The sequence below is a fragment of the Miscanthus floridulus genome, chromosome 4, assembly GCF_019320115.1.
Source record: "Miscanthus floridulus cultivar M001 chromosome 4, ASM1932011v1, whole genome shotgun sequence".
Classification (NCBI taxonomy): Eukaryota; Viridiplantae; Streptophyta; class Magnoliopsida; order Poales; family Poaceae; genus Miscanthus; species Miscanthus floridulus.
The window spans coordinates 45949564-45962021 of record NC_089583.1 but is presented as its reverse complement, the minus strand read 5'-3'; the positions used below and the strand labels follow the sequence as shown (position 1 = coordinate 45962021).

Below are 12458 nucleotides of genomic sequence, written 5' to 3'. Positions count from 1 at the left end.
ACAAGAGGCCTCCGCCGTCACCTCCGCCACCACCACCACCAACAATGCGAGGCTACTGTGGAGAAGGTACAACACAATTTGCTATGTGACCACACTACTAGGACGACCCTATCTTATTCACATGACACATCCATGTGTTTGTTGCTTGGTTTAATTACCTAAGTATTGTTAGGTTTAGTCGAAGGAACTCTGTATCCTAGTTCGGTATATGTTCTCATATGCCATTTTATGTGTTTTGTGTGTTGAATTATATAATGCCCTACTTCGTTAGGTTTTGTTTGCAGCGCATGATCATATTTCACTACGTCCGTAATATTATACTGAATATTATGACCATAAATAATGAAAATAACTACACAGTGAAAAGTCCAATACTATGCCACATTAAACAACACAATAATACTAGAAGTACGTGCCGATAGTAGACAACATTGTCCATGAATAAACCATAGAACTAGCAAGTCGTGGAAACTACTGAGTGCAACGAGGATACTTTTTCTTCCTTAGGGCATCGATATTCTCCTCCATTTCTTCTTTCGCTCGGCGTGCACGCTCAAACTTCTTCTCTCTCTCCTCCCTGTACGTAGCAACACGTCTTCTTTTCTTCTCTTTCTTGTGATCCTTTTTTGCAGCCTTCTCTCCGCGTCTCTTCTCCATCATCTTCTTGTCCTCTGCCTCCCACCGCAACAGTTCTGTATCCATTCCTTGTCTTCAGGCTTAATCTCAGATTCTCAGTGTCGATCCACTACTCAAAATCACAGAGCGGTGGAGAGGTCTGCAAAAAATACAATTGTTATAAAACAAAAAAATTATGCAAGCTATCATATGACATAAACATCAATTTCTCACCATCTTGTTAATGCGGCGCTGATGAAATGTAGGCTCAAACGTAAAATTGGAACACATCCAATACCTCTGCCTATACGTGTCCTCTTCATCGGACTTGGCTACCTTGCAAGGATCGCCGCAAAAGCACATAGGCACTGGAACACCACTAGACAGAGGCAATGGGTCGAAAGTATTTCCGGTCATCCAGCCATAACTACAATTCAACCAATTTCATTCTAAGAACTGAAAGCAATTAACATTAAACCCTAAACCTAGGGTTTCCCATTTGATGTACAACAATGAAGCCATAACATAACAACATGCGCTGAGGTTACCTTGGTTTGGAACTTTTTTACGTCTTGGCATCCTACGGTTATATAATACAAATATTAAAAATTGCACGAAACTCTAAGTAATGACGATTCTTAGGTTAAAAAATTCGACTAATATATACCGAATTGATGCGAAAAAAACTAGGAGAGGAGCGATGATATCTTGCTCTCGAAGATCTACATATCAAATCAAAGTTTCCAAAGTCCAATATGCCGATTCATGAGGTAGGACGAAGTGAGGAGAGAAAAAACCTGAGAGAGAGGAGAAACAAGAGGAAGAAGTCTTGGGCAGGAAGGTTGGGGGCCTCGTTAAAACACCACCTCGGCACCATAGATATTGGCGACAAGCTCGGCGCCAGAATCTATGGCGCCAAGCTCGGCGTCAGAATCTACGGCGCCGAGCTGCTTGTCAAGTCAGCGCCATGTCTATGTCGAGCCCAAGACCTCGACGGCAGCAACGATGGTGCCAAGCTAAGGGTACAGATTTTAAAATCATACCTCTAGAGATATATTTGTAATTTTTTTAAAAAAAAGGTAAAACAATAAAAAAAAATCGGTCGCCTCGCCGAGTCGCGGATCGAGAGCGCAGGCGCAGGACGTCAGTGGAGCAGGGGCATCCGCCCGCCGGTTGGAGTCCCAAGCGAAGGATCCCTCCCTCCCCCAGATAGTCGTCGTTACGGCCTCCGTCCTTCCGTTCTTGCCGCACCGGTACACGTCGCTGCCGCCCGGTTGTGATCATCCGCTGCAGGGAGAGGGAGGAACTGTCTGCGCTCGCCCGCGGCACCGCCTGGCCGGAAGCCCTGATCGATCGACGAACAGACAGTTGCTCTGGGGGTCCTTGCGTTGGTTCCGGTTCCGGCGTACAATACAGGCAGCATCGATCGATGGGCTCTGTCATCGGCACGGCGGCGAGCGGCCTCGGCTCGCTCGTCGGGAACGTCATCTCGTCGCCGTTCAACGGTGTCTCCTGCGAGTACGTTCTTCTCGAGACAACCAGGAGTGGTGTATTACTACGCCGCCTCCTGCCTTTGCTCGTTACCTAGCTTGTTTCTGGGCTGAATTTGATCTCGTTTTACTTTGCTTTCTGGCAAAGGCGCGTTTGCTCGGGGACATGGGACCTGCTCTGCTTCATCGAGCATCTCTGCGTCACAAGCGTGCTCAAGTTCATCTTGGCTGTCATACTCGTCCTCATCGGTGAGTCACTCACGCACACCCCCACTCCACCCTACATTTCCAAATTTCCATAGTAACATATATGTGCAAATGGACTTGTATAACAACACTGGAACGCATGCGTTCAATTCTTTCCTCTCAGAAAATAAATAAAAAAAAGGAAAAAGATGCAAGTCGTCTCAAATTAATTGTAACCCTCTTCTGCTACCTTAATCAATCTTGTTCGCGCAGTGCTCTACGTCTTTTATCTCCTATGCAAGCTAGGCGTGGTCAAGTGCCTGGCCAAGAACGCCTGCAAGCTGGTGTACATGCCCTGCTGGGGCGGCTGCCGCCTGCTCCGCCACCTCTGGCGCAAGGTGCGCGACACCGAGCGAGTGTACCGCGGCCGGCGCTGCCAACGGCGCCAGCCCGACATCGAGTTGGGGGACCTCAGCATTACGAGCAGCTACGACGACTACAGGGGCTCGTCGTCGCCGTCGTCGGACTCCCATTACAGTGGCCACCTCCGTGGTGGCGGGGCCGCCGCGGCGGGCAGGTCGTCCAGGTGGGAGTCGTCGTCGTCGTCGGTGCGGGGGAGGAGGAAGGACAGGCTTCGGCAGTCCCTGCGGCCGAGGAGGGCCAGCTCCAAGGTGGAGCACGCCATGAGAATAAGCCGTGAGAGTGAGAGTGAGCGCCGGCACCCCCATCATCCCCATTCGATCGGGGCCAGGAGGAAGGAGGCCTCGTCCCTTCACGACAAATGGCTCGACGGCTCATCGTGACCATTCGCATGAAAAGCTGAACCATGCCGATTCGACGTGGCATTGGTAGTATACAGTACTCAGGGGCCGATTCAACGTTGGGGCGAGGGGCTCGAGCCCACAGTACCGGAGCACTAGAGCCTCCATGAATTTTTAAGCAAAGTTCCGTGTAGGTGGGGCTGAGACTTAAGATCGAGCAGCAGTCGGAGATACGTTGCTGTCGCACTTTTGTTCAGCTCCTAAATTTTTTCCTAGATCCGCCGCTCACAGTAGTTGCTGTATGCTTGTATCCCAGCCCATCAATTGATTATGAAGCATACTCTCATACCGATTGTTTATGAGTTGGTAATTATTACTTACAGAAAAAGAGGATGAAAATCTCTAGAAGGATTTGCCCCTATAGCTCACAGTGGTAGAGCATCAGTCTTGTAAACTGAAGGTCTGTAGTTCGATCCTGTATGGGGGCAGTTCACTTGCTTTGCATATATAATTTTGCCCACTTTCAGGGGTTCTATGGTATTCAGATTATGATTCGTTTTAAATTTAGAATACATTTCGTTATAAATCAAACTGACTTAAAAAATTCTACAAAATATACTTCCATTTTAATTTTTGTCATAAGCCAGATTTATCTATCTTTGACTTAAGTTTTATACAAAAAAGCACATACATGTACAATATGGAACTAATTTTGTTAGATACGACATAACAATTTATTTTGGTAGTGCATTTTGGTAGATGTTAATGTATTTCTATAGCATATATGGATCTAATTCGAAGTGCACCGGACATCACAATATCATGGCAGATAAGGCAATCAATTGGAGAATTGCTCCGGTAGACACAATGCATATGCTTGTGATATGGCCGGATCCCTCGCCTAGTGACCCCCAACAGATACCCTGACTACTTGTCCTGCTGACAAAGCGCAAGAGACTTTTCTTTGTTGCAAAGGATAACATAATATTCTTGTAGGTAAATTACTTTGAATAGTGAGGATCACCTAGGACCCAAACAATTTATGGATCCACTACTAGCCATTTCAGCAATGCCAACAACAATCATATGTGTTAATATATACACACAAATACTTATAACATCGCTGGGCATAGATAACAAGCAAATCAAAATATGTTTTGCGATACAAAAGAAAGTTAATTGTCTACTAATTGTCCCTGAAAATATATAATTAATTTATCTTTCAATCTAACTGAATGAAAAATATCCAAGTGTATAGATATCAGAGATGGAACTTAGCCAAGATTACAGTGGTTAAGCTAAAACGTGTTTAAGCATGTGATTAGCAAAAGTACGTTAATGGAAACTTGCAACATTGCGATAGGAGGGGGGCCTCGCCCCTGCCCCCTCTCTCCACCATTGGTAGAGAAAAGTGGTGCTTTTATAGGAGTGGAAGTTTGTCCACACAAGGAGAGATAGGTACATGAGCTCGTATAACTGGCGAAGAGAACTATGCTAGTGTGTATTGAGCAAGCCTTTTCTATAAAAAATATAATATAAACTTAGAAGAAGAGCAAAACTCAAGTAGATTCCATTGGTGTGGAGCGTAATCAAAATTTCATACGTTGACATATTTTGTGGGTGATCTGATTGATGCCAAGCACGACAATACAGACTACAGTTTGTACAATCCCATGCGAATATTTGATATTATCCATTATTAGTGTGTGAAACTTTGAAATTGAATAGTCCTTCCGTCCGAAAAACATGCACTTTTAGATCTGGTTAATTTCAAATTATTTCAAGTTGATTTTAAATAGATATACTATTTCATAATGGATTTAATTATATTTATTTTGTATCATAAATATTACTCCTATTTTAAATTATAGGACGTTTTTACTTTTCTAGATGCGTAGCATTTTACGTCTGGATCCATAATAAAGACATTGTATCTAGAAAAAACCAAAATGTCTTATAATTTAGAGCGAATTTGTTAAACCAAAAACGGATTAACTAACCACAATAGATAGAACCGTATCCTTTTATAGGGACAAAGAAAATGCTACGTTACGTGTCATATGATATCATATCAATCCATAGGATTGGCAGATGGAGATGGTACGGTGACTATGGTCCATATCAAAATATTCACACCTTTTACATTTACCATACTACGACGTGTCAGGGATAGATCAATCTGAGTGCAGAGAGCTACGGAGGGAGACGGGCGGGTTGGTACAATTAATTCAAGATTAGGAGTATTTATTTATTACGATTCTAAATAAGTAATCATAAGATTTACTATAAAAAATAATTTTATACTATTTGATGTTGTAAATATAATTATTTATTTTTATTAGGGTTGTGTTATTTTTAGGACGAAGGTAGTAGCATACGAACACGAGCCCACTGCCCACGAGTGGTGTCCGGACCGGACTGTGGAATACTGGCATGGCTCCGGTGCTGGGCCAAACGAAGGTGGCGTTGCTCCCCGGCATGAGGAGCTCCAAGTACAGAGGTAGGTGAGGACGAGGACGACTATGCGTCAAGCCTTTTCTTTCTGATTTTTCCTGATAAGAACAAACGAATAATCTACGCATTACAACATTCAGTAACTTGTGCTACTTCTGTTCATGCAGTAACTGCGGTTGACAGCGGGAAGAGGGCGCTGGAGATTCTGGGCTCGGTAACTGCTCTTCTCGCTGACGCTCTATTCGCGTGCCTTGGATTTTTCATTTGGTTCAACTGAACATTATTGCCTTTTCTTTCTTTTGTATGTATCCAGGAGCCGAATGTGAGCATGATCATCACAGACTACTGGATGCCAGAGATGACCGGCTACGACCTGCTCAAGAAGGTCAAGGTAATTAACCATTGACTTGGGATGGTATCTGCAGCCTCAACTCTCTATATCGTCAGTAACATTAACATCTGATACAAATCGATCTGCTTCCTTCCTAAACAGGAGTCTTCGAAGCTGAAGCAGATCCCAGTGGTGATCATGTCCTCCGAGAACGTGCCCACCAGGTCTGCTTCTCGACCACTCCTTTACACCTGAGTCCTGACAAATAGTACGCGATTATCGCGAGACAATGACGATCTGCTACTGCTACTCTGAATTTCATTTCAGATGCCTGGAGGTAGGCGCGGAGGACTTCCTGCTGAAGCCCGTCAGGCCGTCCGACATCTCCCGCATAACCACCAGGATGCTGCTGCACTGAAAGTCTCAAACTCTTTGATCAGTGGGCCACCCAAGTTATTATTAGATTGTTACTGGTAGTGTTTTCAAGTCACAGTAGAGGTAGGAATCGAGTAAATTTAGAATAGCAATTAACCGCACAAGTGAACTGTAACGTGGCACAGCTTCATTCAGTAGTGCTTTGTGCTTTCTTTAGCGTCGTACTCAAGAACATGCAGGAATTAGTTGTAGGCTTGCAGTAGCAAGTTTGTTTTCTTATTATTATAGCTTGTGTAAGTGTAAACCACTGCACGAATCGTTCTGTTTAAAGGAATATTACATTTGGCTTAGCCGTTTCTTCAACTAATCTTTGTTTTATTATTAAACATCTGCTGGGTTTGATTCACTACCTTGCATCCGTAGTTCAGGGTTTCTAACCAGCTTTCTCTTTCCTACGGAGAACAGTCGGAGCACTCCTGAAATACATACCTGACTCTTTCTTGCTCTTCTACCCCCTGACCCAAAGACACCTCTTTACATACATGCAAAGGGCAACCCTTGAGTCGATGAAATTAATAAAATTCTCCGCGAACGTATTGAACAATATAATGGGAAAGTAGGGATTGAGAATATCATCGCATAGTGCAAGTGGGGATGGGATTGCCCGTATTATAGGTCTTGGTGAAATAATGTCCGGTGAATTAGTCGAATTTGCAGAAGGGACGAGAGGTATTGCTCTGAATTTGGAATCCAAAAATGTTGGGATTGTATTAATGGGCGACGGGGTATATATCTTGTCACTAATTTTTTTCGTGACAGTAAGCCAGCCGCCTCTACCGTCTGCCTACCAATCAACAATTTGTAACTGCCCTTAGAAATCATTATGTAAGGGCTACAAAGAAACATGAGCCGCCTATACAAATTAATTTGTAGAGGTCGCTCAAAATTTCTAGTCGCCTCTACAAAATTATTTTTTTTATCAACCACAAAAGGAACATTGCATTGGCTTATTACATTGGCTTAGTCGTTTCTTCAACTAATTTCTGTTTTATTATTAAACACCTGGGTTTGATTCACTTGATCAGTATATATTTTGTCACTATTTTTTTTCCACGTTAGTAAGCCTCTATATAGGTGGGTCCTTGTCTGCCTCTACAAATCAACATTTCTAACCGCTCCTAAAAAATCAATTTGTAAGGGCTACTAGAAACAAAATTATTTCTTAGAAATCACACATCAGACCAAAAAATAATAATTCTTTTAATTCGGAGAAGCCCTATCCGTAAAACATGGTCGCAAGACATGTGGCCGGTGGTATTCGAACCCATAACCTCAAGCACAACCCATACCTCTCTTACCCATTCCATCCCAAAGTCACTTGTTATAATAGGGTGGATACATTCCTTTTGTATTGATTTTATTGATTTTTGAAATGAATATTTGGGATCCTAAACGAATTCAAACGAAAAAAGATTCAACTAGAAAGTTTTAGATATGGTCAGGTAGTATAGCTTTGGTTTTTTTGTCGTTTCTCCATTCATGATCATTTGAAAATTTTGAATTTCAAAATGTGAGAAATTCAAACATAATTTTCCTTAGATAAATGATTTTTAAGTGAAAACGTTGTCAACTATAAAGTTGTATAGCTCTTCGAGATCTACAACTTTGGTTTATGTCGGTTCTCCATCCGAGGTCATTTAGAAGTTTTGAATTTCAAAATACCAGGACCTCAAATTGAATTTTGGGACCACAGATTATTTCAATGAAAAAGTTATCAACTGCAATGTTTTAGATCTTTTTCAAATCCATAACTTTGGTTTTGATCATTTCTCCATCTGAGGCCATTTGAAAAATCCAAAAAATTTGAATATCAAAATATGTGAACTTGAAACAAAATTTACAGGATCCAAATGATTTCAAATTTGATATAAAGTCTATATTCATCTAACTTCGTTTAAAAAGGCTATAAATTTTAGTGTATTTCACCTATTTTTAGAAACACCTCTAGATTCAGCAGTCTCTACAAATCGATTTCTAAGATAGGGACATTCTAGAAAATAATAATCACCTCTAAAAATGGATTTTTAGAGGTGGGTCGTTTTCAAAACTATTTTTTAGAGTCGGTTTTAAATAGAGCTGCCGTTATTAAAAAAATGAGGTTTTCCTAAAAAAGCAATATATAGTATGTGTTTCTAAAAATCAATTTTGAAGTAGTGTCTCTTCATTTTTTTTGGTGAAGCCATATCATCAACAGGGATAGAGTTACATGCACCACACCCACACACACAAAAAAAAGCAATGATAAATGTCAATTTTTGACCATATTTGCACCCACCGATCATAAAATCTTTGCACCTGTGCGTCCTCTCGAATTTTCTCTAGCTCCGCCCTAATCATCAATATTATTTCAGCCGTTCGATCACATCTTATATGTTATTATAATTAGATGATGTCCATCCAGCTACTCTTCTCCATCGGTTCCTCACATGATTAGGTGACTGCAGCACAGCGAGGTCGCATCGCACCTAGGATGGAGGACCGCTGGCTCAATTGCCTAGTCTCTTTGTCCCTAAATAATTATCGGCATTGATGTGCGTACCACAAATTTGACTTGATTTGTAGAAAATACATGCAACATTTGTGTTGGGGGAGCCTATACGGAGTATGGGTCAACTCCCCCTCAAAGAGGCCTGATGAAGGAATAATGGCGGAGGCCTAGCCGGCGGAGGCTCTCCCCAAGATGACGGAGGCCTAGCAGGCGGAGGCTCTCCCCAAGACGGCGGAGGCCCGGCCGGCGGAGGCTCTCCCCAAGACGGCGGAGGCCTAGCCGGCGGAGGCTCTCCCCAAGACGGCGAGGCCTAGCAGGCGGAGGCTCTCCCCAAGACGGTGGAGGCCCGGCCGGCGGAGGCTCTCCCCAAGACGGCGGAGGCCCGGCCGGCGGAGGCTCTCCCCAAGACGGCGAGGCCTAGCCAGCGGAGGCTCTTCCCAAGACGGCGGAGGCCTAGTACAAGAATGACGGTGGAGGCTCTCCCCGGGACAGCGGAGGCCAAGCGCAGTAATCATGGCGAAGGTGTTCCCTAGGGCGGCGGAGGCCCATCAAGGAACGATCAGGTCAGCAAGGCATACGTGAGGACAGTTGATGGGCCTCTAGTGGGCGTCGGCTTAGGCCCAAGATGAAGACATCGCGAGACGGTGTGATGAGAACACCCCTGAGGTTAGACACTAGGGCTGGAATATTCCTGGAATGTACCGTAGCAGTTGAGGGACACTGTTGTAAACTCTGTAAAGTGGTAGTTGAGCCCTATAAATAGGGAACACGTGTAACTGTGAGAGAGAGGTTGGTGAAGCAATTATGAAACCCTAGTTCTTGTGAGTCGGTACTTGATCCTCACTCTATCCTTCAGGCAGAGCCTGAGCCAAAGCCCGAGTCCGGAGCATCGGCCAAAGCTGAGGGCCTCCGCCCCTTTCTCTTACTCCTACTTGGCCAAAGCCTACTGAATCCCTCGTTTAGCGACCTTCTGTCTGGAGCCTTCGACAAAGGATTTTGTCCGACAGGAGTGCGCTGCATTCAGGGACCTCCGCCCGTCTTAGGCAGAGGCCGGACTCCGCCCATCTCGGGCGGAGACCCCGACCTAAGACGAAGGCCTCCGCCCACTTCTCACCCTTGTTAGAAATCGATGTTTCAACAATTTGTATCTCCAAATAAATTTATTAAAAAAACTATATTCAATAATCTTTTCAATGATACTAATTATGTACCATAAATATTAATATTTTTTAATATATATTTAGTTAAAGTTATTTCTCAAGAAACGAAAACGATAGATATTTAGGGACAGAGCTAGCTTACTGCCACGAGGTACTACGGAAGTATGAAGAAATGACTTCACACAAGCCAAAACAAAACCGCTTGTTGCCATTTAAGTATCTGCCGAGGAGTAGACTTCACACAAGCCTTGTTGCCATTTAAGTATCTGCCGAGTTCACTCCTCTCATATTAGTCCTATCGACACTGCTCCAAGTGCTCTAGATTCACCAAAATCAGTCCCGGATCCCATTTTCTACCCAAACACCTCTCCACTATGGAATTTGGATCCAATGAAAAATCCAGATCTCAAGGCCAGATGCACAGATTCCATGGAGCACCTCAAGGGGTAAGATCGTTTCATACCTCCTTGTGAAGTTGAGTGGTAATCACCCACCATTGTCATCCATTACATAGGAAAAACGGTTCGTCCTATTTTTTCCTGTCATCTTCCCTGCATGACTGAGCAGAGAGCTCGCACCACCCATTGCGTCAACTCCTCCCTGGTGGCACCGGCCCACGCGCGCTAGCCCCTGGCCACGCCAGCATCGACCGCGCTAGGCCACGCCGAGCTCCCCCTCCCTCGCTCGTGCCAACCCCTCCTCAGTGACGCAGAGGCCTAGCTGCGCCGGGCCCCGGCCAAGCTCGCATGGGCTAGGCGTGCGCTCGCCCCTCGCAGTCCCGAACTCGATGCGTTGCTTAGGAAGAGGAAGGGGATGAAGACTCTAACATGTGGGCCCAAGGTGTCAGTGAGATAATTGGTTGGCTGCTAGCTGTTGGGCTACAATTGGATAAATAGATCGGCCCAGTAGATTTACCATTTAGCTCTCCCAAACACTTTTGTCAGCAACAGTGAGATCCCAAATCCATGTTGTAGCTGTTTCATGGTGGATATCATTTTTTCAGACTTGGAGCTTTATCAAACTGGGCCTTAAGATGTGTGAAGAATGCATGAATCATGAACACATTTCCCTCGCAGATTCAAAACTTAGGTCACAAACTGAAACTGTATCCACTCGGAAGATGCAAGAGATGTTAAAATCTGTTATGACCAGAAAACTAGCGCAAATGTGGATCGATAGTACGCTCTAAGTCTAATCATGAACTGTGTATGCAAAACAAAATCAAACATGTATTCGAGTGCACAACAACGCCAAGTTTGTTATAGAAAATGTTACTCATTGTCTCATTCCAAGCAACTGAGCATTTATGGGAAAAAAAACTACAGTTTCCATGTCGGCGTACCGCACCTGCTAGCGAGAAACTTATGCCATGTTCGTTTGGCTGTAAGCCATGGCTGAAAGTACTGTTGGTTAATTTGTTGTGAGAGAAAAATATTGTTCGTTGACTGAAAAAATATGGCTCAGCGAAGAGGGCGTTAAGCATTTATTTGACCAAACCGCCGTTCTCTATTCTGGAATGAGGTCAACGCCTGTAGGTACTCGGCCTCCCCAAAATCAGGCCACATCACGTCGGTGAAGTAGAGCTCAGAGTAGGCGGACTGCCACATCAAGAAGTTGCTCAGGCGCCTCACCTCGCCGCTGGTTCTGATGACCAGGTCCGGGCACGAGAACTCTCCGGCCACGCTTGTCGCGAGCTTGCTAGCAAGCTACGACTAACGATGTCCTCCGGCCTGAGAAGGTTGCCCTGCACCTCGCCGGCGAGCTCTCGGCACGCTCGCACGATGTCCCATCGCTCGCTGTAGCAGGTCGCCAGCATCAGGTGGAACTGCGAGTTGTTCCTCGTCATCTCCTCCGCTTCCCGAGCAGCGTTCTGCAGAGAAGCCGGACGTCTTGAGGGGTCGCCGACGCCGATGACATGCATCCGAATCCCGTTCCTGTCCAGGTCAAAATAACGGACTCATTTGATGATGTGCATTTTGCAGTACGTACCAAACTAACTTCGTATGTCACTGTGTGATGTGCGATCTGCTGTGCAAATGCACGCTCACCTCGCGTACTCGTCGATGTTATCGCGGATCGTCCGCTCGATCATTCCCATCAAGTAATCGACCTCCATCTTCAGATTCAAAGCAATGCGAGAACAGTGTATAAACACAAGATCCGTTCGCGTCGGTGCTGAAGAAAGTAAGAAAGTTAGTGAGGGGAGTGAAGAGATCCATGCCTTGGGGCGCCCGAAGTTCTCCTGGGAGAATGCGAACACCGTGAGCGCGCGAATGCCCCAGGCGTGGGAGATATCGTGTGCTCCAGCGCACGACGGCCAGCGTCTTGGCCCTCCGCCGTCAGCATCCCCCGCGCCTCCGCCCATCGCCTGTTCCCGTCCGTCACCACCGCCACGTGCCGCGGCAGCGACTCCGGCCGGATCCCGCTCTGGACCAGCGCCTGAGGCGGAGGAGCGACGACGGCGCCCGCGCCGGCGTGCAGTCTGCGAGCCGAGTGGCGCGTGCGGCGAGCAGTAACAGACAGAAAGCGCGACAGCAT

At 45.3% G+C, this 12458-nt stretch overlaps 2 protein-coding genes, 1 non-coding gene and 1 pseudogene across 3 annotated transcripts; 3 read left to right on the top strand and 1 right to left on the bottom strand.

The window, feature by feature from the left end:
* Nucleotides 1–1978: 1978 nt before the first annotated feature.
* LOC136551461 (uncharacterized) lies at nt 1979–3231 on the top strand. The gene is made up of 3 exons (XM_066543008.1): nt 1979–2133; nt 2254–2354; nt 2565–3231. Exons 1-3 carry the CDS (start codon nt 2045–2047, stop codon nt 3092–3094), a joined length of 720 nt encoding a protein of 239 aa, XP_066399105.1. The 5' UTR covers nt 1979–2044; the 3' UTR covers nt 3095–3231.
* A 235-nt stretch (nt 3232–3466) lies between these two features.
* On the top strand, nt 3467–3540 carry TRNAT-UGU (transfer RNA threonine (anticodon UGU)). Its single transcript has one exon. It is a non-coding gene; the product is annotated as a tRNA-Thr (tRNA).
* Nucleotides 3541–5485: 1945 nt separating this feature from the next.
* LOC136548471 (two-component response regulator ORR7-like) lies at nt 5486–6255 on the top strand. The gene is made up of 5 exons (XM_066539987.1): nt 5486–5552; nt 5674–5720; nt 5820–5897; nt 6000–6061; nt 6165–6255. The coding sequence occupies exons 1-5, from the start codon at nt 5486–5488 to the stop codon at nt 6253–6255; spliced, it is 345 nt and encodes a 114-aa protein (XP_066396084.1).
* A 5140-nt stretch (nt 6256–11395) lies between these two features.
* LOC136551460 (cis-prenyltransferase 4, chloroplastic-like) lies at nt 11396–12458 on the bottom strand (annotated as a pseudogene).